This window comes from Neoarius graeffei, chromosome 12 (genome assembly GCF_027579695.1).
Source record: "Neoarius graeffei isolate fNeoGra1 chromosome 12, fNeoGra1.pri, whole genome shotgun sequence".
NCBI lineage: Eukaryota > Metazoa > Chordata > Actinopteri > Siluriformes > Ariidae > Neoarius > Neoarius graeffei.
This window is the reverse complement of record NC_083580.1, coordinates 47,603,146-47,630,861: the sequence shown is the minus strand read 5'-3', so window position 1 is coordinate 47,630,861 and position 27,716 is coordinate 47,603,146. Positions and strand designations below refer to the sequence as shown.

The following is a 27,716-nucleotide window of genomic DNA, read 5'->3' as shown; positions in this document are numbered from 1 at the left end:
GCTGGTCCAGTGTTGCTCTGTGACTCTGGCTTCCTGCTGCTGCTGTGCATCCTTCATCCTGTCTGCCTCTGACACCATGATTTTCTGTAATCACTTAGGCGAATACAAGAAGGACGAACTGCTGGAAGCGGCGAGGTGAGTCCACGTACCTTTCTTCTGTTTATTTGTGTGCCTTTCTTTTCCTTTCTCTCTCTCTGTGTGTGTGCATGTACATGCATGCGTCTCTCAGGTACTACGGAGGGGGCGGCAGGCCAGAACGTCGTCTTGAGCGAATGCACTCTGCGATCGGTGACGTTCTAGTGTTGATAAACATTTGGCTTGGGGAACACAGAGCCTCATAAAAACAGCAGGGTTTGATGTAGCACAGCGCTAACTCGCAGCTGTGTGTGTGTTTTTACTGAAGACTTTTCCATCATAAAAGCAGACAGCACACACTCCTCCCCCCCCGCTTCCTGTTCCTACCTGTTGTCCTCACTACAGTGCTATTCGTCCTGGGAGAGACGGTCATGTCCTCCAAGCGTTTACAAACCCGAACGCATTTTTTCACCGCCGGTCTCCGCAGCATTTTGGCTGCTTTTTAAAACCCAGCCTTCAGCGTAGCCTCGAGCGCCAGTGCGAGCACACATCCATCCAGGTTCACGTGGTTTTGTAACAAATTGGGCACACGAAGGAGAAACTACAAAGGACTTGCAATTCAGTCCGACACCATCATTAGACCAGAGCGCGAACGAATCCGTGTTCCTTTTGTGCTCGCTTCAGCATTCAGCTCGGAGAGCCGTTTAATAGGCAGCCTCCAGACGCGTGCTCGGACTCTCACGCTAGGAAGTCAAGATTCATCCTGAAAGTATCACACAGCCTGATGAAGGCCTTTTCGTGTTTGGCGGCGCCAGGGATGAAGCACGTATCGAAATGAAGAATCTGCTGTTTTCACTAAAGCCAGCTTTCCGTGGCTGTCATCAGAGAGCAGCTTAGGATGAATAAAGTTGATAGGGTTTTTTTTTTTCTTTCCCCTTTCTTTCTTGCTAGTTTGGCAAATCTGAGTAGGTGGAGGAAGAAACAGAGCTGCGTAACTGAAAGCAAAGCGCGAGAGATTCCCAGAAGTAAGTGAACCCCCACAAACCAGTATTGATTTGTCCGTTTTTAAAAATAAAATTGTGGTCAAATCAAAGGCGGAAACCTATTTCAGGATTAAAACACGCGGGGATAATGAAGCGAGTTACTATTACCACGCAGAAGTTGATTCTTTTGCTAGAAGTGTTTTATTTCTCTCTTTTATATTTTCTACATTGTAGATTTTTTTGGATTTTGTTCCTGTTATGACTCATAGCAGCTATAACCAACCGCTCCCTCGCCAGTTTTTTTTTTTTTTTTTTTCTCTCCCCCCTCTGTGTCTCGGAGGTGACGAGAGACAACACGCAGCTTATCATGCTCCAGAGAGAAAACGCGCAGTGTAAAGTCCTCTGTCCTGGACCCTTTGTCCATGTCTTAAAGCTGAAACTGCCAGCTGTACCTCTGACTGTTAAAGCACCAGCACTGGAGACGCCTTCCATAAACGTGAAAAGTCTCCCGATAGAAAACTTGGGATTTCCAGCTGCTTTGACTGAAATTCCGTGAAACACCTTCTGACCAATCAGAATGAAGCAGTGCTGTGGTCTGAGCATATTAAATCCTTTCGTCTGCAGCAGGAGCGAGCTCTCGGGAGTCAGTACGCCGTGTGATGTTGCGCCGTCCAACATCAGGACCCTGTTGCATGCGTTTTTGTGACCGTTTTTAACGTGCACGTTTGCGATCGGCAAGTAAGCCTCGAGCAACGAAGCAAAGAGCCGGGTGAGAGGTTTTTTGAGCGGTATTCGTGCTTCAAGAGGGGATGGATGTCGCTGGAGGACGATGTTCTGCCCTTCTTGGTGCACGAACGCCGTTTAAAAACGCCTCACCCGGCTCTTTGCGTCAGTGCCGTTTCCAGGGGCTCTGCTCTGCTGCTGATTCCCGGAGTTTGACACCGAATTTGATGTTTGCTTTCTGGTCCATAGTAGAATCACGAGCGTGCACCTTGTCGCAAAAACGCTTGTCACACAGCATCCTGACTCACCGGTTACTTCTCGCTCGTGCTGCGTGCACGCGACCTTGCTGCTCAAGGAGCAGTCCCGGAGCTTTGCGAGTCTACCTCGTGCATTATGGCTTCTCATGCACTAATGAGTTCACTCAGGCTACAACGGGGCCTTTTCGTCCCAACAGGAACGTTCAGAACTCGGTCGAAGTATAATCTCGTGGCCGAAAACAGCTAGCTGTTGTTTACAGAGGAAAATTGGCTAGATGCCATAGCTAGAAGACTCGAGTGATATTTTCAGTGAGACTTTTAAAGCCCCAAGGTAAGCGAGCATGAAAAACGTGCACGTGAAATCTCAGTGCGAGACTGAAACTGGGTTTTGCAGGATCAGATCTTGACGAAGACCAGAGGGGGGTTGAGACCAGGGTGAGACTGAGTCGAGATCAGAACCAGACCAGTGGGTGTGAAGGGGGGCGAGGAGGGTGACGGCCGTTAACAAGAACGAAAATTTCAAATTCGAAGTGAGTTCCGTTATCGGTCGCGTTTGGACCCCGAGTTGGCTTACTGGTTAGCGTGTCCGCCTCTCGATCAGGAGATCATGAGTTCTACTCGCGGTCGGGTCATACCAAAGACCATCATAAAAATGGTACCTTCTGCCGTCTGGCAAGGCACGCTGCAATACAGATGCAAACTCTTGCAGTTACCAGAGGACTAGCGCCCCACTGTAACCCTAGCTATGTAATAGGCGAGAGGCCGAGGGATACAGAAACAGAGATTGGCGCCGCCCTGTGGGCCACATGGCATGGGAAGGACTTTGATTTGATTTGATTAGTCGCTTTTGAAGCTGGAAATTTTGCATCCAGGCACAGTAACGATGCGAACAAATAAATCCAGCCATGCACGGGCAGTTTAGTGGAATCCCCACAGTTGTGGTCTTGAAATAAAATCCCCAAGTGTTTGAGCCAGAGACCAGACCGAGTAAAAATGCGGTCGATTATGAGACGGAGGCCTTCAAAAAGAGGTCTTGAGACTGGTCTCGGGTACTACACCACCACCCCAGAGGAGTGGGGCTTTTTCGTGGAGAGGAGCATAAGAATGCTGTCTCGATCTTTAGTTTGGGAGATCAATCTAATCTCGAATATGGTTTCTTCGCCGGCCATAAAATAATAATAATAAAATAATAATAAGTTAAATTTATATAGCGCCTTTCAAGAAACCCAAGGACAAAAAAAAATAAATAAAAAAAATTAAAATAATAAAAAATAAGTAAAAAGTCCACCGAGTAGGGGTCAGGATGTAATTCCCGTGGTGTATCAGCCACAGTCCCACCAAAAGGCGCACGAAAACAAGTCCCACATCTCCAGCAACGCCGCCGTGACGCTGTCAGCAACATCGCTCGAACACCACGCCATGGATCCACAAAGCGAGCAGAGAAGCTCCGCCACGCAGAGCGCTGGTGTGTCCCAAACCGCCTGCACAGCTGCTGCGACGCCACCGAGCAACATCGCTCGGAACATCACGCCAAGCACTAAAGCACAGAACGCTGGACAACCACGATGTAAAATGAGCAACAGGCTCACTGCAGTCCACAGCTGAGAGCACAGGCCTCACCCACAGTGAACCAAGGCCTGGAGGGAACCGACGCCCAAAACTAGGTCCGGGGCTACACCACAACTGGCGGACAAGAGCACTCAAACATCAAACTACACAAACAGAAAAAAAAAAAATGAAAATAGAAAAAGAAAGAAAATTAAAATAAAAAAAAGCTCTGGTGAGAAGTGGCAGCCAGAATGCGCACAACATACTCTCAACTGGAAACGAAAGAAAAAAAAAATAGATTTAATGAAAAAATAGATAGGCCGTAGATGGACCTGGTGTGGTAAATCAAAATGGCTCAGCGCTACAAGGCTAGTCCGAGGAACAGGGCGTTAAGGATTGTGAGCAATTGGATAAAAGACTCACTTTAGCACACTGAGGCGACACCGTGCCCGATGAGCCCATGAGGTTCCCCAAGCTCTCATGGTGGTCTCAAAGCTCTGATCTCCTCCGCATAGAGACAGCCGGCTTCCACAAACACTGATCTGATCGCAGCGCAAATGAGCATCAACCAGTCGAATACGCAATGCAACCAAGCTTACTTACCGGTACAAGGTCACGTCAAATGTTCCCAAACTGACTGATTCATTCCAAGCATCAGATCCAGGTTTCATTAGCACGCTGAACTCGCCGTGCTCAACCCTTCATATCTGTACTGATCTCCTGTCCCACCTGAGTCTTTTTCTTTATGTAGTTCTTCTTCTTCATGTTGCATCATTTTCTGTCCTTCTAGCACTTTGTAGCAGGCAGTCTTCTTCTTGTAATCCTCATGAATTTTAATAGCGCCCCCTGCAGTCCCGGAGAGCTCCTCTGTGGCGGCCAGTGCAAAGCTGCAGAGAACATGCGAGCTTGTAACCTCGCAAAGGTGCCCCCCCCACACACACGCACAATCCGTACAGAACAGCGTTTCCGCTAGAAAAAAATTCTGCCGGTCAAAGTGACCGGCAGAGGTTTCACCTTCCGGACATTTTGATAACATGCTGGTCAAATATTCCATCGTTCCTAATTAGCCTAGTGCAGAAAAATTGGAAGTAGACTAGTAGCTTAAAGAATGACAATTAGAGCGTATAAAAATAATGCAACATGTTTATTGGCCTTACTTTCAAATAATTCCATGAACACTCGTTGCGCAAACGACCCCATGCGTTATTCTCACGAGGTGCCCGAGTTATTTTTAAGAAATGTATCATTAATGATGAACCAGCAATCATCCATCCCCATATCAAACAAATCAGAAAAAAATACAGGTTCTTCCTTGTGGTTTAATAAACTAATCCCCCTTCCGCACATCAAACAAATAAGACTAAATAACAGCCGAATAATAACACTGTGTCTTGACGTGCACCTGAATGGTGCAGGTTAAAGTGTCAAATAGTAGGCTAACTATCAAGTTATTCATAACACTGCCTCGTATAACTGAACTCCTACTTTTTACGCTGTTTGGCAGTGTTGAAGTTGGCAGCTGCCGACATGAAATCGAAACTTTGCAGTGTCCCTCCACAAGTGGCGATGCGCACAAGTCGCGTAACCTTGTTCTCTGAGAGGCGACTTCGCTGCTTCGTCTTGATCCGATTCTGCAGTGAAAACCCCCTCTCTGCAGGAACACTCGAGACAGGGATCACACAGGTGAGCTTGGCCCACTCTGGAAATATTTCGTTGAAATCCCGTATGAGGACTTCACAGGCTGTGGCGAATTACAGTCCTCCATAGCCACGGAGCGCTGTCATCACAGCGAGGGCATCTCGTCGCAGGGCCACGGCATCGATAAGAGGAGTGGTGTCTGCAGACTCAACGCTTGTGAAATGGGAAACAACCATTCTGATTGCTGGTTCGGCATATTCTTGAAGAGAGTGTTAGAGAGACGGGATTATTAGTCAATTTCAATCGGACAATTTGACCGGTGAGATTTCATTTTCTCGGACATTTTTTTTTTTTTCCGGCCAATGTCCGGTAATTACCGGACAACGGAATGTGTGGTACAGAAGTCATCTCTGCGTTAAAGGTCCCATGGCATGGTGGTTTGTTGATGCTTTAAACGGGCTCGTGGAGGTTTCCGGATGTTATATCCACAGCCTTTTTCGAAATGAACCCTCGGCACGTAAATATAGCCTCCTGGGAGAAAGCCCCATTTCAGCGCTTTTCCCAGTGCGTCGTTTTGCTAATGAGAAGCAGGAGGCGGGGAAGGGTAGAGGGTGGGGGCGGGCCATGGGGGGAGGGGGAGGGGCTTGACCAAGCTGCGCGCACACGTACTCGCTGCTATCAGCGCCTGTAGCCACGCTGCTAAGACAAAACCCCGTTCTCCCTCGGACTCCTTTCGTAAACTCAACGTGACACAGAGAACAGAGAGTGAGAGTGTTCGGAGTGGTAGTTTACGAACGTATAATACCCTAGGCTTGAACACGCACTCCATAACCAAAGAGGATAGAAGCAGCAACTACAGCAACATATCGCTTATCCAACAGAAGACATGCATTGCGGAGCAATAGTCAAACATAAGCTCATAAGTTACAGTCAATTTCCAGACTAAACTCAGTTTAACAGAGCGTGCTGCATGCTCTTTAGTTTTGTAGCGCAGGTTACCTGGCTAACTGCAGGAAGCAGTTAGCTGCACAGCTAATGTAGCCATTGCTAGGCTAACGCACCGATTTTAAAACACGGCAAAACGACCAGTTATACACTTACTTGTTCGGTGTTTGTGGCTGATGCGGCAGGGATGCTTGGTACGGACCCAGGCTTCAGTGACAGTTGATGTGCAAAACCTGCCCTGTACTGTCCCAAGTTGTGGAAACATTCCTCAGGAAAATGCTTCCGACAAACATACACCGTCTTAGGTAGACTCGACGGCGTATTATTGAAGTAAATAAAATTAAGCCACTGCGTCTTCAGGGGCTCTCCCGTCGGCAGTAAAAACAGACTCTTTTCTGTGTTGTCACATCCATGTACAGCGCAATTTCCATGTTTCGCTCGCTTAGGTGATGCCATGTTGTTGTTGTCCTCCCTCTATGGTCTCCTCACTACAACTGGGCGGGGCAATCCATACAGTGGGTGGGAATCCAGAGGGGGGGGGCGTGGGGATCATCTCCCTTGCTGACGTAGTAAAGGGAAGAGCTTATCAACGCGCCGTTTTGACGCGCCATTCTCAAATGTTGGGCATAGTTTGGTTTACACATTATGAAATTTCTAGCCACTGGGGTGACTAAGGAAGGTCAGAGGAACTAATTTTAACGTTAAAAAACCTCAGAAAGTGAAAATTTCGTGCCATGGGACCTTTAAGAATGCCGAGGCCTTTAGTTTCCCCACTGAGCTCCAAGTCACTACGCTGTTTAGTTTTCCTCCGAGGTCCCACAAGAGAAGACTGCCACTAGTGTTCCACCTTCTTCAGTCTCGCTGTGTTTACTAGGATGTTTCATCTCTCCCACTTGTATATTTGGCTCATGCTTTCTGCCTCCTCCATCTCCAGTTGTTGTGTTTTTGCTGTTTGTTTGTTTTTTTTCCCCTCCTCCTCCTTCTTGCATGTTCTTTATAAACTGCTGCTCTGCTTTAGGAGTGGAAATGAAGAGAAGCTCATGGCCCTGCTCACCCCGCTCAACGTCAACTGCCACGCCAGCGACGGCCGCAAGGTAAGACCTCTGCTCATCACGCACGCCGCCGATGTTAGGAAGCTTCTACTTGTTCCGCATGATACGGAGATATTTATTTTCCACTCCAATAACACACTTGATTTGGCTCAGCAGTCAGTTAGCTGTTAGCAATTACCTGGTCATTAAACAAATCTGATCCATGCAGAGAAAAATCCCCCAACTGGGAAGGACCTTTGGGCCCAACAAGAGCCTCACGTTAGAGCCTCGACTCGTTTAAAGGGGAACTGAAGTCATTTTTAAACTTGCTTTATTTCTTAATTTGACACATTCAGTTATGTTTTCGGTTTTATTGACCTTATTTCGTGACTCATATCGGCATATTATATTACACTTCTCAGCCTTTACGGTTTTTAGCCATGTTGAATGGCGCTCGTTTGGTCCACGGCAGGCGTCGCTTATCCGCACGATCTTCACAAGACTTTAAACTTGACGCGTCGGCGCCACCATTTTGAAAACTGTTTACACAGCGGCCAGACCGTTCCAATTTAGATTCATTTCGAGATTTGCCAGCTTCATCAGCGATGGAGTGTCAGCGTTACCGAGCCTTTCTACCCGTTGTCTTGATTTCCTGTTTCTCGTTCTTGTCCTCGTTTAGCCTTTGATGGAGAGTTTGCGCCTCGACCGACCCTTTTGCCCGTATTCTCGTTTTTGATCTCGTTTGCCTGTGTAAATATCGTCTCACTGTATAAATATCCTGCACTTTATTAAACTCTATACTTCTGCACATACATCCGCCTCCCTCGCGTGCGTGACCTGGAGATTATTCCATACGACTTCGAACCAACCGAGAAGAGTCGGAAAGGCGACAGGATGAGGACGAGTCCGTCGCGCTGGTATTTACGTCATTACTGTCGCACAGTTAAAAAGTGCCAGATCAGGCGGCTGGTGGGTTTTCAGAATAATAAATGCATGCGTGTATTTTTGTGATAAATCCATATTATACTGAGCGCATTTCCCACAAATCCTCACTACAAAATGGCGTCCACGCTATATAGTGAGTAGGGAGCGATTTCAGACACGGGGAAAACTTCCGGCTTGATTACATCAGCAGGGATGAGAATTTTCTGCCGATCGGCGGATTCCCGACTTTTTCAGACCAAAATGATCGTTTTTGAGATCAATGTAAATCCGTTGAGAAATTTTCGGGGGGTGGGTATGATTAACGATCTGTGGTCACCTTATAACGCAGACATCCCAAGTCTCCCAGAACTTCCAGGAGTCTCCTGCATATTGATAGAAGCGAGCAAGAGCGTGCGTGCGCAACATTAAGGTCTGCATCACGCATCTTAGAATGTGCGCGCGCGAGGGAGACTGTGTGCAGTGTTGCCAGATATTGCTGATGTTTTCCATCCCAAAATATGTTCAAAACCCACCAAAATGCACTTAAAACCACCCAATGTGGCAACACTGCCTGTGTGCCTGTTCATGTAGCGCATGCCAGACAAAGAGCATCCTGATTGGGTTACTCAGCAAAATAAGCCAATCAGCTTTCAGTGTGGGCGGGCTTTTATCCCTTTTCTCGAGGACTGACCGGCATAGCAGAGAGAGAGCGCGTGCGCCCCAAAAAACGAAAGTACAAAACCCACTTCAGCTCAGATTACACAACAGAATCTCCCTGTCTAATAAGGGTAGAAAATAATGACAGTTTCGTGCGATGTACTGTTTGCAGCAGTGGTTTCAGCATTGCCCATGGTGGCTTAAATGATTGTAAAGGACATGTTGAGGTGAGGAGTGTCATTTCATGTGCATTATATTTAGGTCTACAACAGGCTGTCATGAAAAGACCAAACTTATTGAAGATTTCTGTAAAGTAACAATGTATGAATATACATCATATATATCACATACACGTCATATATAAGTGTGTATCTTTTTATAAATGAGGTTAGCTTGTCTAATGTAGCATGTTGGGGAGAATCATAGTATCATATCTATATTTCTGATAAAATTTTAGGTATGATACCGTGTATAACTCTCCTACTTATTGCTCATTTCATGGGGGGGAATTGCTGGGATGTGCCGCACGGGAGCGTCTGCCCACATTTTTTTAGGCCGAGATGAACTTATAGTTTTTGATTTAAAAAAAAAAAATTTCCAATTTGTAATGCCCATTGTACATGCCTGTTCTTTAACTCAAAATCACCATCTCGATCTTCAAATTGACCGTATGGTATCTGTATTACATTCCACAACATCCTGTCCAGATAAAACCTCGTTAGTACACACAACAGTTGAAAGGGAAGTGATGAGTGATGTTGAATGTTGCCTGCTTAATATGCAAGACCTCCTGCGACCATGATAACATCAGAAGAAAGCTTCAGAGAATTATATGACAGAACTTTTTTCTGGTTTGCACTTCATTGTAAAGGATTAGAGTATTCAAAGACATGAATAGCAAAAATGCAGAAATATACTACTGTAGAGCTCGTTTATATTAAAAGGTGCATTGATTTTTTGAAATCATCAAATGTGAATTGATTAAAAACAAGTCTCTTGTACCATATTAATCATTTTCACCTGGGAGTCCACCAAGAAGGGGAATTTATTTCCAAATACATTGCAACTTTTTTGCTGATAAAATTAATGGTTTTGGGGTAAAAAAAAAAAAAAAATAGCCAAAAATCATTAGCCCCTGGGCCCCGCCCCCTTGGGCTATGGGCCCCACCCCCCTGGGCCATGGGCCCCGCCCTGGTTTTTTCAGACTTTTTTAAATATTTTTCATTCTCATCCCTGCATCAGCATTCGAAGGAGGGCGCGCACGTCTTTTGACAACGTTGGCAGATGTCGGTCGCTTTGATTTCTGCTGTACGTTTTACTTCCGTCCTACGATGTCTCGCACAGGTCTCAGCGAATCTCGTTTACGGCCATCGCTTTGACATATGGACTGATATATTACAGAGCGTATTTCAAACACTCATAACTTGCCATAGCAGCGACTAAATAGCAATCAGAAATGCCTTCCGATATTTAATAAAATGAGAGAAATATAATTTTGATGATAAATTTGCCTTCAGTTCCCCTTTAATAGGCTATTATTAGGCTATTATCGTGAGCCCAGTATCATGAATCGAATTGTGAATTAGGGAAATTGTTACCTGCCTACATATTAACAATTAGCATCGCACCCTCAAGTGTTTATAATAAATAAGGAATAAAACGATTCTTGTGCTGTTACTGGAAACTAGTCAGTGACGTGTTGAAAGGTTGCTGTTGTTCCTCTTGTATGAAAGCAGTTTGTCTGTTTTGTTTCTTAAATAACCAGTGCAGCATCATTTCTTTCCGTTAGCAGCTAATGCTAACACTAGGCCACTAATCTGCACCATGACTCCAGTTGTTTTGAGGAATTTTGTACGGATCAGAACCGCTAATAAACTCTAATTTCCGTGTATATCTATCCTGCGCTTCTTTCTGACGAAGATGATCCAAGTAATCCGGTAGTAGAGTTTTTTAGCTGTAGTTTTCTTCGAACAACAGAAACAGATGTCGGACATCTTCACTTGGCTTCAGATCACTCGTAGTGATGAAAAGCACAAATGCGCACGTGCGCCTGAAGCGAGCCAATCAGAATGGCCATCAGAAAAAAACTAAATGGCGATCACCAGAGAGGCGAGGATGCTGGGTAATGCGTCTTTTTTTTTTTTTTTTTTTTTTGTCATGTACTTGCTCGGAAATCATTTTTGTGCTTCAAGAAGCCGACCACAGGTGTGCCCGAACGGGCCTAACTCGCTAAAATATTTCCGCCTGAGCATCTTGGTGGGGCAAATCAGGCATTTGGGCAATACCTGGTGTTGAGGCTTGATCTACACAAAATGTCACGTAATATTGAAATGCAGGAAATCAGAATAGCTTGCAAAATGATGTGCAAACAAAATCTTGTACACTTTTTTTTTTTTTTATATAACTAGTGCATAAGTGGTGTTCTCTGATTAATCCCATCTTTGCCCAGTTACTGGTTTTTGGTGGACAGCCTCCTCTAGGCAGAGTCACAGCTGTTTGGGATATTTTAGAATCCAACCCTCACAGCGCCGTATCGTGTCACGTCCGTGAATACAGCAGTACAGCACGCGATGGACGTATCTTCCGCATGCAGCTCTGCGTTCTGAAACGGTTGTTCGAGCCCTACTGCTGAGGCAGGAGAATGTGGCACAAATATTACATCAGTGCACTAGAAAAAGATTCGACTCTGAATCGACTCATCTGTAGAACATGAACCAAGTCTGGGTTGAAATAGTTAATTAAAATGAGCAGTGGAAAAAAAATATTGTTCACTGAAATAAAAACATCCTTTTTAAAAAAGCAAACTACAGAGGTGTCTACAGGCGCCAGTGACGGGCGGTTTTCTCCGCCTACGCAGACGTTCTGCGCCGGCAAACAAAGCTCGCCTTTCAATGTTCAAGCGGGTTTTTATATAGCTCGTCTCTGCCGCCCATAATTTGCTGCAGATCCAATTATTCCACCATGAAATTGTCTTCGATTTGGGTCTGACGTGACCAGAAGCGACGCCATATTTATTGATTGATTCTCACGCTCCGATTGGCTGAGCTGGACCATGCTGTAGTTGTTAAACTACATGGGGGAACTAAGAAGGCCAAGCATGCATACATCCGGAGAGAAACCTCATACATGTTTTGCAAGTATTTTCCAGGGATATGGGGAGTAATTTATTAGCTGAAAATGCACCAGGAGGCATGCAAGTTTCAAAATTTTCTGGGGAGGTATGCCCCCAGACCCCCCCTTAGTATTGGGTACCCACAAACTAAATCGAATTGCACGTAAAATCAGCTTGGGTTTCCTCCAGCTTGGGCCAAAAGTTTTGAGCCGGACACACTTTTTTTTTTCACAAAGTTTGTGGTGGCAGTTTGCGTTGACTCCAAGTTGTTATGAAGAGTGATCAGCTGAATTGCAATTAATTGCAAAGTCCTTCTTTGCCATGAAAGTTAACTTAATCACAAACCCCCCATTTCCACTGCATTTTAGCCCTGCCCCCAAAATGACCTGCTAACATCATTTCAGTGATCCTCTCGTCAGCTCAGGGGAAAGCGTTAAGGAGGATTAGAAGAGCAGACTGGTTGCTTTAAAGGAACAGTCCACCGTACTTCCATAATGAAATATGCTCTTATCTGAATTGAGACGAGCTGCTCCGTACCTCTCCGAGCTTTGCCCGACCTCGCAGTCAGACGCGCTGTCACTCTTGTTAGCAATGTAGCTAGGCTCAGCATGGCCAATGGTATTTTTTGGGGCTGTAGTTAGATGCGACCAAACTCTTCCGCGTTTTTCCTGTTTACATAGGTTTATATGACCAGTGATGTGAAACAAGTTCAGTTACACAAATTGAAACGTAGTGATTTTCTATGCTATGGAAAGTGCGCACTATAATGACAGGCGTACTAACACCTTCTGCGCGCTTCGACAGTGCATTGATACGGAGCTCAGATATCAATGCGCTGCCGAAGCGTGCAGAAGGTGTTAGTACGCCTGTCATTATAGTGCGGACTTTCCATAGCATAGAAAATCGCTACGTTTCAATTTGTGTAACTGAACTTGTTTCATATCACTGGTCATATAAACCTATGTAAACAGGAAAAACGCGGAAGAGTTTAGTCGCATCTAACTACAGCCCCAAAAAATACCGTTGGCCATACTGAGCCTAGCTACATTGCTAACAGGAGTGACAGCGCGTCTGACTGCGTCTGACTGACTGGGAGGTCGCGCAAAGCTCGGAGAGGTACGGAGCAGCTCGTCTCAATTCAGGTAAGAGCATATTTCATTATGGAAGTACGGTGGACTGTTCCTTTAAAAGGGTGGTGGTGCTCAAAATCATTGTCGTCTTTGTCCGTTAACCATGGTTACCTCCGAGGAAACGCGTGCACTCATCATTGCTTTGCATCAAAAGGGCTTCACAGGCAAGGATATTGCTGCCAGGAAGATTACAGCAAATCAGCCATTTATTGGATCATCAAGAACTTCAAGGAAAGAGGTTCAACCACTGTGAAGAAGGCTTCAGGGCGCCCAAGAAAGTCCAGCAAGTGCCTGGACCGTCTCCTAAAGAGGACTCGGCTATGGGATCGGGTCACCACCAGTGCGAGTGCATCTGCACATACAGTGAGGCGAAGACTTATGGAGGATGGCCTGGTGTCAAGAAAGGCAGCAAAGAAGCCACTTCCATCCAAGAAAATCATCAAGGACAGACTGACATTCTGCAGGAAGTACAGGGGTTGGACTGCAGAGGACTGGGGTCAAGTTATTTTCTCTGATGAAACCCACTTCAGACTGTTTGGGACGTCTGGAAAAATGATCGTGCGGAGAAGAAAAGGTGAGCGCTACCACGAGACCTGTGTGATGCCAACAGTAAAGCATCCTGAGACTATTCATGTGTGGGGTCACTTCTCATCCAATGGAGTGGGCTCACTCACAATTTTGCCGAAGAACACTGCCATGGTATCAAAACATCCTCCGAGAGCAACTTCTCCCAACGATCCAGGAGCGGTTTTGGTGATGAACAGTGCTTTTTCCAGCATGATGGAGCACCGTGTCACAAGGCAAAAGTGATCACTAAGTGGCTCGGGGAACAAAACGGTGAAATTTTGGCTCCGTGGCCAGGAAACTCCCCAGATCTTAATCCCGTCGAGAACCTGTGGAGGACAAACAAAAATTGCGATAAACTCCAAGCGCTGATTATGCAAGAATGGGTTGCCATCAGCCAGGATTCGGCCCAGAAGCTGATATCCAGCACGTCGGGGCCAATTGCAGGAGTCTTGAAAAAGAAGGGTCAACACTGTAAATATTGATTCTTTGCATGACCTTAACGTACTTGTCAATAAAAGCCTTTGAAAGTTATGAAATGCTTATAATTGTACTTCAGTGTACCATCGAAACATCTGACAAAAAGATCTAAAAACAACGACGCAGCAAACTTTGTGAAACCCAAAATTTGTGCCTGTCTGAAAACTTCTGGCCACGACTGTAGTTCCAGAATATGGAAGAATGTTCATGGAACATGGACTCTGATACACACATGGGTGTTTTCAAAGCGTACTGGATGTGTCGGAACACAAGTTGGACGCAAGTGCGATCAGTTTCACGCTCAATGCATTCAACGTGCACAGGACTGTGTGCATGACACAACTTGTGCCGTGCATCGTGCACGCACAGTGCATGGACCGCGTCTACTGAAGTATACTTGGGGCTAGAATGGACACACTGCTTCATCTTAAAGTTGATTTTTCGGCGTCCTTTATGATGAGGTGAGTGAGTGGACGAAATAGCTTGGAAAGGGCGTGAATGTTTCGGGATTAACTGCCCCCGTTATGGCAACAAATATTGGAACTCTTGAGGGATCACCTTCCACAAATAAGAATCGAAAGCCCCAAAATATGTTTTCAACATTTACATTATTCTGGCTGCCGATTTTCATACGGTGCACTTGATAAAGGGCTATTTCTACAACATGACAAAATGTTCTTCCATGGTTGCCTTTATAATGATTTGGAGTCAAGCTGATAAGTCTTGACACCCCTTTCACCTTCTCCACGTTTTATTACGTTACAGACTTATTCTACAATAGATTTTCATTTTTGGTCACAAAATTCTACACAGAATAGCCCATAATGAGACAGTGAAAGCAGGTTTTTAGACGTTTGTGCTAATTTATTAAAAATCAAAACGTCATATGTACACATGTGCACACCCTTTTTGATATGACAGCCAAAAGTGAGCTGAGGTACATTTTGTTTCCACCGATACTGCTTGAGATGTTTCTACAGCTTAATTGGAGTCCACCTGTGGTAAATTCAATTGATTGGACATGATTGGGGATTGCCAACACCTTCCTATATAAGGTCCTGCAGTTGACCGTGCATGTCAAAGCAAACTCCATGCCATGGAGTCAAAGGAATTATCTGCAGACCTCAGAAACAGGATTGTGTCAAGGCATAGATCTGGAGAAGGGTACAGAAAAATCACTGCAGCTTTACAGGTCCCGAAGAGCACAGTGGCCACCATCATTCATAAATGGAAGAAGGTTAGAACCCCCAAGAATCTTCCTAGACCTGGCCGCCCAGCCAAACTGAGCGATCAGGGAAGACGGGCCCTGGTCAGGGACGTAAGCAGGAACCCGAGGGTCACTCTGACAGAGCTCCAGAGTATCCTTGTGGAGATGGGAGAACCTTTCAGAAGCTCAACCATCCAGGCAGCACTCCACAAATCAGGCCTTTATGGTAGAGTGGCCAGACGGACGCTACTCCTTAGTAAAAGGCACATGACAGCCCGCTTGGAGTTTGTCAAAAGGACACCTAGAGGACTCTCAAACTATGAGAAACAAGATTCTCTGGTCTGATGAAACCAAAATTGAACTTTTTGGCCTGAATACCAAGTGTCATGTCTGGAGGAAACCAGGCGCCACTCGTCACCTGGCTAATGCCATCCCTACAGTGAAGCATGGCGGTGGCAGCATCATGATGTGGGGATGTTTTTCAGCAGCCGGAATGGGGCGACTAGTCCTGATAGAGGGAAAGATGAATGCAGCCAAGTACACAGAGATTCTTGAAGAAAACCTGCTCCAGAGCGCTCTGGACCTCAGACTGGGGCGAAGGTTTACCTTCCAATGTGACGACGACCTGAAGCACACAACCAAGAGAACAAAGGAGTGGCTTCGGAGAAAGTCTGTGAATGTCCTTGAGTGGCCCAGCCAGAGCCCAGACCTGAATCCAATTGAACATCTGTGGAAGGAGCTGAAAATGGCTGTGTACCGATGCTCCCCATCCAACCTGATGGAGCTTGCAAGGATATGCCAAGAGGAATGGGCAAAAATGTCCAAAAACAAGTGTGCCAAGCTCATAGCTTCTTTCCCAAGATGCCTTGAAGCTGTAATTGCTGCCATTATGCCCTTGTGAAATAAACTCATCTCATCTCATTATCTCTAGCCGCTTTATCCTTCTACAGGGTCGCAGGCAAGCTGGAGCCTATCCCAGCTGACTATGGGCGAAAGGCGGGGTACACCCTGGACAAGTCGCCAGGTCATCACAGGGCTGACACATAGACACAGACAACCATTCACACTCTCATTCACACCTACGGTCAATTTAGAGTCACCAGTTAACCTAACCTGCATGTCTTTGGACTGTGGGGGAAACCGGAGCACCCGGAGGAAACCCACGCGGACACGGGGAGAACATGCAAACTCCACACAGAAAGGCCCTTGCCGGACCCGGGGCTCGAACCCGGACCTTCTTGCTGTGAGGCGACAGCGCTAACCACTACACCACCGTGCCGCCCCCAACTGAAATAATTAAAAAACAAAATAAAACTGAAACTAATGATAATTTCAAAGCATTAATTACTGTGAGCCAAATGTGTTTTGAGTTGCCACTGAGGTTTTTTTTTTTTTTTTGCCCCCCCCCCCCCCCCCCCAAAAAAAAAAAAAAACAAAAAACAGATGAACAAAAAGAGGAAATAAACTTTACATTTTGCTAAATGTTCTAAACCAGTGTTTCTTAACCACTGGTTTAGTACCACTGGAAGCACCATCTAGTGGGCCGTGAAATGTTTTCCAAGTTTGAAGCCAAATACTAAATAGTTCAGGATGTCGCGGTGTCCCAAATCTGGTAGCTGCTTTGCCGTCTACTTTTCAAGTGGAACAAATACATTTTGGGTAACTTAAGAACAAGTCTTTATTTTGTCGCATTTAACCCATGTGTGCGCAGGAGGCTGAATAAATAAATATATTTGTGGGTAAATTCTCTGGCTCTGTGATGTCTGCTGGAAGAGAAGAGCAGGGAGGATTGAGAATCGAGCGGCTGTGGTTTGTTCACACCCGACACTAAAACCTGTAGCGTCCTAGCAACCTTCTCAAAGACGCGTACAAAAAGCCCAGAAACTCCTCCTTACCCGGGCAAAAACGATACAGGATTTATCTTGTAGTGTCCTGAGGCCCAGATCTTTAACCCAGACACACACACACACACACACACACACACACACACACACACACAGTCGTTCTCCTCCTGCTCTTCCAGGTTTTCGTCTGTGTCCCCGTGTAGAACGATGTCTGCAGCAGCAGGTAGTTTGAGATGTCGGGGAACTCGGCGGATGGATAATTTTCCAGCTCATAATGAACGAATGAATAACTTTTATTTAAACACGATAAGTTGATCAGTAGAGCTGCTGGGGTTGTGTACAGATACAAATAACTACAAATACAAAAGACTCAAGATATACACATCTTTAAAAAAAAATACCTTAAATCTGTTGATAATCTGTTAATTATCTTCACATTAAGTTAATAGCGTGCATAACTATTGTCTTTGTATTTAGTTACGGCTACAATAGGATAAAAATTTATTCTACTAATGTCAAATTTAGCGAGTCAATTTTTCTTTCAAAGGAAAAATCCTTCTTTGTCAGCGTGTAAGGATCTAATCCCATTGAGTGGTTTCTATATCCACTTCCTGGTTTTAATAACCTGCTTGTTTGCTGAACACAAACATGGCAATAAGTTCTTGTGTTAATGGACCAGACTCCACTTTTGGATCATGAATCCCTTTTGAGTGAGAATGCCCTGCATGTGTGGCTTTATGTCGGCTTCTGGCTGAAGGCCAATTTATGCTGACAACCCAGTCCTCGCAGACGGCGCCGCAGATGGCGTCTGCGTAGCCCCCCCACCTTCGCAGACACTCTGCGCGCACCTCCCAAAAATCGTGACCACCGCAGAAGCCTCGCAGACAAGAGGGCTCTGATTGGTCCACTCTACATCCGCTGTACACGCACTTCCGCTTCCCTACTTTCCCGGTTTGTTTTGTTTTCACGACCGCCATTTTTAAAAACACGAGCGAAGACGGAGCAGCACGAAGAGCGGTTGATCGAGGAAGTGAGGAAGTACGTACATCTATACGACTCCAGTTCTAGTCATTATAAGTAACCGGAGGATCAACACTCCACTAACCACACCCACCAACTACTCCTAGCGATTTCGCGACTTCGCGCCCCCTTGCGTTGTGGCGGTGAATAACATCACGCACACCTATTACTCCCCGCTCAACGATAAATTACAACTGTCTGCGAAAAGCTATCTGCGAAAGCCTTGTCGCAAGAGCATGCAGAGGCCTTCATCCGTACAGTTTTAAATACAATACCTACAATTACAACCGGTTTGTTTTTACTGCATTTATTTAATTCCTGGGCTCCCGTCTGTAACAGGGAGTGATGTCACATCCCATTAATACACTTTACAGTAGATTATTAGATTCTAATAGAATAGATGAGCCAAAATAATTGAGGGTCTTTTTTTAATGGGCCGCGACTCATTACAAGTATGAATAGGTGGGCCTCCGAGCAGAAACGGTTGGTCTAAGCTAGCTATTTATGTGTAGTTATTTACATGAAGCACTGGCTCACCATTTTTTCTGCTCGTGTGAATTTTTTTTTTTTTTTGTGATTTTTCTACGTGCACTTGCCTGGATTTTTGACGCTTTGCTTCATTTAATTATGTGCACTAAATGGATTAATGGGTGTGAAAGCACTCTGCTACCTTCGGCAATTGATTTACCAGTTATTTTTCTCTTCATTTGATTGAGAGTGAAACTGGAGTAAGTGTTAAGGTATAAAAATGCAAACATCACTGATCATCTCCGGAAAATGTGTCGTCATACGCATGTAATTTATTACGATGTTGATCATCATATCACTGAAACCCAGCTGCACTGGCTGTGCTTCCTTCACTGTTGTCAGGGATCCGTTTCCCCCCACACATTTTATCTTAAAGGCTTTGCAAGATTTAAGAATGACTGACTGATTAGATATTTGAGTATTTATCATGTCCCACGGATAAGACCCCCCCACCCCCCCACCCCGGAAGATTTTTCAGGGGGGTAGAGAAGGGCACGAGTCCACGCGGCTGCATCCGAGACACGCTCATACATATTTATCGCATCTTGATTATTTCCCAAGCCGTCTCGCTAAAATGTCATGTGAAAATTCGGAACAAGTATCAGTGTTTTCCCTGTCCTGCTGATGCAGAGCTCATGAAAACGTCCCAGTGCGACTCAGCGCTGCTTGTTTAATCACCACACAGGTTTGTCTTCAGTACGTCATCCAAGCCTTGTTTGTTTGAAATCAAGGAGTTAGCTGTTCAGACAGCACGGTTCACCTGGAATACATCATGAATATGTTTGAAGGGTCTGTGGATGTACTTTCAGAAGCACTTATTTCTTTTTGTGTTCCAGTTTGGCCCAAAAAATGTGTTCAGTATAGGCTTGAAAGGCACAATATGCACACCAGGTGGAGCAGTTTAATATAGAACAGTTATTCCATGAAATCGAGTCATACATGAGCTGATAGCCGATAAGGTGCGTAGCGCCGAGTCAGCTATAAGCCATGTCCGACCAGATTGAGTGGAATAACGGTTTAATTCTGCTCCCATTCACGGGATTTTGAGAAACGGAGCATTTTTTTTTTTTTTGCAAATTCGATAAATGGAAACAGGGCGGCACGGTGGTGTAGTGGTTAGCGCTGTCGCCTCACAGCAAGAAGGTCCTGGGTTCGAGCCCTGTGGCCAGCGAGGGCCTTTCTGTGCGGAGTTTGCATGTTCTCCGGGTGCTCCGGTTTCCCCCACAGTCCAAAGACATGCAGGTTAGGTTAACTGGTGACTCTAAATTGAGCGTAGGTGTGAATGTGAGTGTGAATGGTTGTCTGTGTCTATGTGTCAGCCCTGTGATGACCTGGCGACTTGTCCAGGGTGTACCCCGCCTTTCGCCCGTAGTCAGCTGGGATAGGCTCCAGCTTGCCTGCGACCCTGTAGAACAGGATAAAGCGGCTACAGATAATGAGATGAGATGATAAATGGAAACTTTATACAAAATGTCCGTCAAAATCATTTCCGCTTAATGTAAACAAACCGGCAAAATGACTGTAGCAATTTGTGAAAAATGCTATAATAATTCTTAAAAAAAAAAAAAATAGACACATTCTTACCATGAAATACTTTTTATTATCCCCCGCTGGCTGAAAGGCCCGAAGGGGGACCATGTCGTGGCAATGTCCATCTGTCCGTCCATCCTGGGAAGGGTGCTCACCTTCTGACATCAACTCCTCTCTCAGTTTTCGAAGGAATTTCACCAAACTTGGCAGGATTCTTTGTTATATGTCGGTAATACGCATATTGTAATTTCGTTCAATTCGGTCGCATTTTCCCAGAGTTACAGCCCTTGATTAACAACCTTGTACCTTGACAATTTCATGAAGGCGTGCTTGCGTTCTGACATCAACTGCTCTCATAATTTTTGGACGAATTTCTCGAAACTTGGCTAAAGGCCTTGTTATATGACGGTAATACACGTATTGTGATTTAATTTCGTTTGTGAAAATTTTCCCAGAGTTTTGAGCCTTGATTAAATAACTCGTACTTTGACGATTTCATGAGGGTGTACGCTCTTCTGAAATCACAATTTGTGGAGGAATTTCACCAAACTTGGCAGAAGGCTTTGTTATATGACAGTTATACGCATATTGCAATTTCGTTTAATTTGGGCAACTTTGACCCCAATTTTAAATTTGATTATTAACAAACTTGTACTTTTGGCAATTTCATCAAGGCGCGCTTGCTTTCTGACATCAACTTCCCTCACGGTTTTTATCCCCCGCTGGCCGAAAGGCCCGAAGGGGGATTATGTCGTGGTGATGTCCGTCCCGGGAAGGGTACTCGCCTTCTGAAATCAACTCCTCTCACAATTTTTTGGAGGAATTTCACGAAACTTGGCAGGATTCTTTGTTATAAGTCACTAATACACATATTGCAATTTTGTTCAATTCAGTCGCATTTTACCAGAGTTATGGCCAAGTAGCCAGCGGGAGATATCTCTCAGAGCGCTCTTGTTGGTATTTTTTGGGGGTTTTGTTTTCGAGTAGAGTTTTTATTCCATCCTCGGTTGGTTCAGCAACGCGCTCTGCCATTTTATTTTTCTCTCCTTATGGTATATGAGCTGATATCCTCGTACTAGTGTAGCCAATCAGAGCACGCGATTGCTCAAATCCAGTGAATGTGGATAGAATAATTTCTGTTCTTCATTTTATTTATTCCGTGCTTGTTTTTCTGGAGAACTATCACGCAATAAAAAGGCTGGAGTTAATAATTCAGTATTAGAAGGGAATCATAATTATTTAAAAAGGATATTATTAGTTAAGATAAGAGAGGCTTTTATTATCCCACAAGGGGAAATTCACATTGTTACAGCAGCAAAATATATAAAGAGAAAAAGATAAGGCAGTGAAGGAGTAGTGCAAAAGTACCAAGTATACAAAAAAAGACGGATATAAAAGAAATAAATAAACTACAAGTTTAGAGATAATAATGAACAAATTTGCATAAATGAACAGGTTTGCAGATATGCAGTTAACAAGTGTATTACGAACCTGGAATAAGTGTTCTTAACAGCTTTATCGCTTAAATTATTTTTAAGCGATAAAGCTGTTAAAAACATTGTTCATTTTAAAATAAACTCGATTTAAAATAAATCCCCATTAATATTTTTATCTGAACGACTTGCTTATTACTGATGATTAAAATATTTTTTTTTCTTTTTAAAAACCTAAGTAAGCCAGTTCAGTTTATGCAGCATTATGAATAAATAATAATTTTTAAACGTCCAGGCTTGCGCTTAGTTTTGGCTAAGGCATTTTGTCTGGTTGTCCTGCTAATCAGTCCAGATTTGCACTGGTTACTTCTGGACTGCGTCCGTCCCGTCTGCTGTGTTCTTTCGTCCTGGCTTTACACGTGTTCAGACTGTACACAGCCTTGTTCCAATAAACCAGCTGAAAAGCTCCACTCACCACCAGATGAACTTGGAGAGAGGCGACGGTGCCACTGAATCCACCGCACAAGCTGGATAATCTCGTGTGTGTGTGTGTGTGGCCCTCGGCCGTTGTCGAGTTCAGACCAGCTCGGGTTCATATCCATCGTTTTGTTCGCCGGCTTTCTGGCTGAACCTTTTCTGCCGCCGTGCAGCACAGTGGAGCTGCAGATTAGCATTATTGAGTTGAAGGACCTGCAGGCTGCCTCCCGGAGAGAGCGAGCCCGAGCACAATATCCATCCGTCACTCCTCTCCCGTGAGCTGCCAGCTTTATTCCACACCGACTGTTACTGAGCCTCATCATGAATAAAGCTCTTCAAGGTAAAGTGGTCGAGTAATGCCTGGCCTGCACTGTGATTCATCTCTCTCGCGCTCGTTTTTTAATTTATTTAATTTGTTGTTGAATTCTTCCAGATGCTTCACTGTTCAGATCTCAGTGTAGTGCTTAAAGCAGATACGCAGAACCTTTATTTTTAAACACGTTTCTGAGTGGATAGTATCTCCATCCTTGACTCTTGTACGTTGCATAAATGGGAATAAAAATATATATTTTTGAGAGTTAAAATCGACCATGAAGTTGGTGTTCGAGCCCCGCTGAGGCAGCCAGCCCTGAGTGCGTGACGTCACAGCGGGAACTGGTTTTAAGGCCGAGGCCTTTGACAGCTACAGACCAAAGCAGGGCTCGACATTAACGGTTGTCCGATTGTCCGGGACAAGTGATACTTAATGTCGGACAAGTTCATCGTCTCAGTTACTTGTCCGATCGGACAAGTGCCAAAATATGCCGATATTCAGGTTACATATCAAATTTATCAGTTTATTCACATGATTTCCGAAGCGTCTCACTCGCCATATTGTTTTGATGAATTGCTGGATGTTTCTATTCGGAAAGAGCGATGTGCGCATGCGCAATATTCCACTTGTGACACCGGCCAATACCGCTTTGTGTATTTGAGCTGAAAAGTAAACGGTCGTTTATGATTGGTTTTAATCGTGTCATACACGTGGATTTGTTGACATTTCTGTTGGCGGGATCATTATTCAACTGTATATTTACGTTGAGTATGTGGTAATTTCCAAATCTTTGAGTTGTTGTTGATGGTGGTCATTATATAGCCGAGCGTGTGTGGCGGGGTGTGCTGGGCTTGGAATGTGCGCCTGCACGCGTGTGGATTGACAGGGAGTGAGGTAGGAGTGGGGAAAGTTATCTATGAAACACCAAGCTGTCAAATGGCTGCTAATTAGGTTACCGACTGTATTAATTAACTAATTAGTAATGGGAGTTTAGGGATTTGAAACATAGGGCTCTATAATTTAGATATAATTATGGATTATTTGAAATTATCTTTTTTTGACCATTAAATACCATACAGGAGCCACACTGAATAATTAGGCAACAATTAATCAGTGGAGGATATATATTCAAAATTAATAATTTAAAAATGAAAATATATACAAATTTAATTTTCTGGTTTTCAATTTCTCATAAATAAATTAATGCTTGATGGAGCATTGACGGAGCAGAACTCAAGGGTTGATAGATGAAGATGAATAGAAACTTTATTTATATCCATTCATCTGTGAGTCAATAGAGGTGTGGAGGTTTTCATAAGATATATTATCTTGTCATTTGATAACTAGATTTCAGTGTATAATAATCAGTGATTTACAGTATTAATCAGTCAATTTTGTCATCAGTTGTTTTTATTTGTAGCATTGTTGTTATTTGTTTCTCTTGTCCAAACTAGTGATATCTCATCAAGTCGTAAATTTTATGATAATGCGACTTTTTGTGATATTTGTTACTGAACTGCAGAGTACTGATCTGTGTATATATAATGGTTAGCGTTTCTGGATCTCATAGTATAGTTATTTTGTTCTTAAAACTTTGTTCATAATTTCTACTCTATTGGAATATATTGCTTCTGAACTTCAGCATGATAATTGGTGAATTATGGTATCAATCAGTCTGTTTTACTATATTTTCGAACTTTTGCCTCAGTATATCAAGTATTGATTACTTTTTTTTTAAAGATATATTTTTTTGGGCTTTTTTCACCTTTATTGGATAGGACAGTGTAGAGACAGGAAATGAGCGGGAGAGAGAGACGGGGAGGGATCGGGAAATGACCTCGGGTCGGAATCGAACCCGGGTCCCCGGATTTATGGTATGGCGCCTTATCCACCTGAGCCACGAGCCTTGCTGAAGGAAACGGACAGTGGTGCACTTGTTGTGTTCCCCCCCCCCCCCCCCCCCCCCATCCCATACTGTGAAAGACTTATTAGGTTCCAGGCACTCGTTCCGGCACGGTAGTGTTGTGGTTAGCGCTGTCGCCTCACAGCAAGAAGGTTCTGGGTTCAAGCCCAGTGGCTGATGGGAGTTTGCATGTTCTCCCCGTGTCCGCGTGGGTTTCCTCCGGGTGCTCCGGTTTCCCCCACAGTCCAAAGACATGCAGGTTAGGTTAACTGGTGACTCTAAATTGTCCATAAGCGTGTGTGTGTGTGTGTGTGTGAACGGTTGTTTCGCAAACCCAGAAATGGGAGGGTTGTGGCAGGAAGGGCATCCGGCGTAAAACTATGCTCCAGTTGATGACATGTGGATCAATAGGTTCCACATGGCAGCGACCCCACACACACAAGTTTGACAAGCTGGAAGAAATGAGCGACAGTGGACCAAATTTATTTCACTAAAATTCTTCATTTAGAAAGGTCCAGATCAGCGACTAGCATGACTGACTGGTGACATTTAGTGACCTTTTAGTGTTTATATATTAACTAGTTTATGATTGTTAATAAAACACATGAATTGAATGGAGTACGTTTTGCTTTTTGCAGTGGTGGTGCCACTTTTGTACCATGAACTGATTGACACCTTGATGAACTTTTTCTGAAGCAGATAATGAATGAAAGAATACATCTCTCCATTTGTCTGTCTTTTTTTTGGTGACTTTTATATTATATTTTATAAAATAAAATAAATTTGCAGTTTCAGCCTAATGTCTGTAGCACTGCACCTGTTTTGCTGAACTGCTTTCAACTAAATAGTGGAAATATTGAACGAAATAATAATTATTTTTATTATTATGAGTTGCTGCAGGATCTTTGACGGGAGCAGTGCTCAGGCCCGTTTCAAGCTATTTGGGGGCCCTAGGCAAAGGGGGATCTGGGGCCCATAATTATCCCCCCCTCGACGAAAGGCCTTATGGCCGCCTACCCACTGAAGACTTAATAAATAAACATCACACATTGTAATCATTCTTACGATTTTTACTTAAATGAACTCTTTACATTATTATAATTATCAAACCCAATTAAACACAAGAATAGACAAAATATACACACATATATAAATATATATATAAATCAAATATGAAAAGACAAAGTAATATAAAATGTGCAAATAACACAACACTAAATATTTACAGTATATACACAAGTAGAAATAACTTCAAATGGTGATTAAATGATTACAAACATGAATAAGAATCTTAATAAGAACCAGCGCGCACAGAAAAGTGCAAAAGGTATAGAAAAACACATAAAAATTTAAGAGTACACAACTAGAATCATGGGCAAAATGTCTAAAACTGCTGCTTGCGGGCTTTGGCTTCAGCAAAGGCAGCCACAATACCCTCCATGTCCAAAGACCTGCGGACATCACGTTCAATTGACATCAGTGCCACTTTTTTACATAAATAGGCTATTTATGTAAAAAAGGGCTTTCTTGTGAGCCATCCCCTGTCCTACTCCATTCTTGCTCACGACACACTAACTACTTCTGATGAAAGCCATGCAGCTCGCTGAAACTAACTGACTATGACATTTTGATAAACACAATAAGTTAATCTGGGAGAAGTTGACAGTCTTTCACCTATTTGTGTGGCACATATTAGAAGTTTTAGCCAGTCCTTGCAAGTTTGTAAGCCTGTTGTGCATGACAACATTTACATCACTGTTATAAACACTGTCTACAAGATAACTACCATTAACATAAGCTAGCTACCAAATTTGCTTGTCGACCCGCTTGGTATTAATGAGTGTGTACATTCTCACTTACCAGTGTCTTGTTTTTTTCTGTCTTCCTCTTCCCTTTTCTTCTTTCTCTTCTGGCTCCCTGAGGGGTAATTTCGCTTCATATTTGATTTTGGTTTTTTTTGTTTTTTGCCGCGGAGCTCTGCAACCACTTGACTGGACGGAGATGGGCATTGAGGGGTTGACAGCAGACTGTCATTGGACTTTTCGGCCAAAGCATGTAGGGAGGTGCTGTTGTGCATTAGGGGGCCCCCCTTGGAACTAGGGTATTTCAACAAGTGTCATTAGGTGCTGCGCTGCCGCGCTCAAAAAGTTGTCATTGCTGTTGAACACACAACCAGTCGTTCGGCAGCGGGGGCCCTTCGAGGGCTGGGGCCCTAGGCAATTGCCAAGTCTGCCTACCTTGTTGCAACGGGTCTGGCAGTGCTGGTTCATGTTTAGAAAACTGGAGCTGCTAAAATATAGATTTTTGTTTGTGAACATGTTTATGAGCTCTGCTGTAGTAGCCAGGTTTCTATTGCAGTTTTGCGTACAATAGAAGCGATAATTAATTAATTAATCAATCAATTAATTAATTAATAAAAAAAAATTGACAAGACACTTAATCTGTTTCCATTAAGTGATGTTATTCTGTTCAAACTGGGTTTCTCCCCTTCTCGCTCCGAGTACTCCTGGTTTGTCGTCTCTCCCCCCCAAACACCTAAAAGTCATATTTCTATTTTCTCTTCATGTGACTTAAATGCAAAAAAAAAAGTTTCCATTTCAGTTTTGCAAAAGATTGCTTTATCAAATCATCTGGGGGGGAAAAAAAAGCCTCATGTGAGCCTAAAATGTTTTTGCAGTGAAGTTTTTTTTTTTTTTTTTAATCTTGCTCATTTTCAAACACACTTTAAAATTGTGCATTAAAGGTAGACTGCCTTTCAGATTTTTCAAGTGTAGGTCATAAAAAGAATTTTCCCCGGCACCTGATCATTTTTGTCGAGTGGACCGAAAGCTACTGACTTCCAATTTTATTAGTGGTTTTTTTTTTTTTAAATTTTTTTTATTTATAGAACAATGAATGAATTTCTGGCCACATGGCCCTAAATTCTCCGCTATTTTTTGTCTTGCTTCACCGTGACCCAATTCAGCATACTATGTCATGCATCACGTGGCGGGCTTTCTCCATTCACGCAAGGCATTGTGGGATACAAATTTGAAACAGGAGCGACAAATGGACGACGCGAATGAAACGTGAAAGCCCGACTACAGTAACGGAAAGCGAGAAGAAAAGAAAAGACGTTATGTTGCGAAGGAAAGGAAACGCAGGGCCAAACTAATAAATATCGGCGCTCAGTGAGCACCTCGGCGCGATCAGCTGTTCGTTTAGCGACGGAATGATGGTCAGAGGTAAAGCTGCGCACGCGCACGGACTTCTTTCGTCTGCTTGACTGTGCGAAGCGAGCGATTTCATGCACATTATTTGCTCAGGAATCATCTTAAATTAAATAACTTCCCAGCCAGAGAACGACCTGATATTTTGGGAGGTCTTACAGAAATCGGCATACGACCAAGTTTCA

The 27,716-nt window shown here is 44.0% G+C and overlaps 1 protein-coding gene across 2 annotated transcripts in view; it reads left to right on the top strand.

Annotated features, from left to right (window-relative positions):
- tnksa (tankyrase, TRF1-interacting ankyrin-related ADP-ribose polymerase a) overlaps positions 1-27,716 on the top strand; it is a 429,478-nt gene that overhangs the window by 208,865 nt on the left and 192,897 nt on the right. For both annotated transcript variants that reach the window (XM_060935943.1, XM_060935942.1), the window contains exons 4-5: positions 99-135; positions 7,188-7,263. In XM_060935943.1, coding sequence (XP_060791926.1) covers positions 99-135; positions 7,188-7,263 — 113 coding nt within the window. The remainder of the gene's footprint in view (positions 1-98; positions 136-7,187; positions 7,264-27,716) is intronic.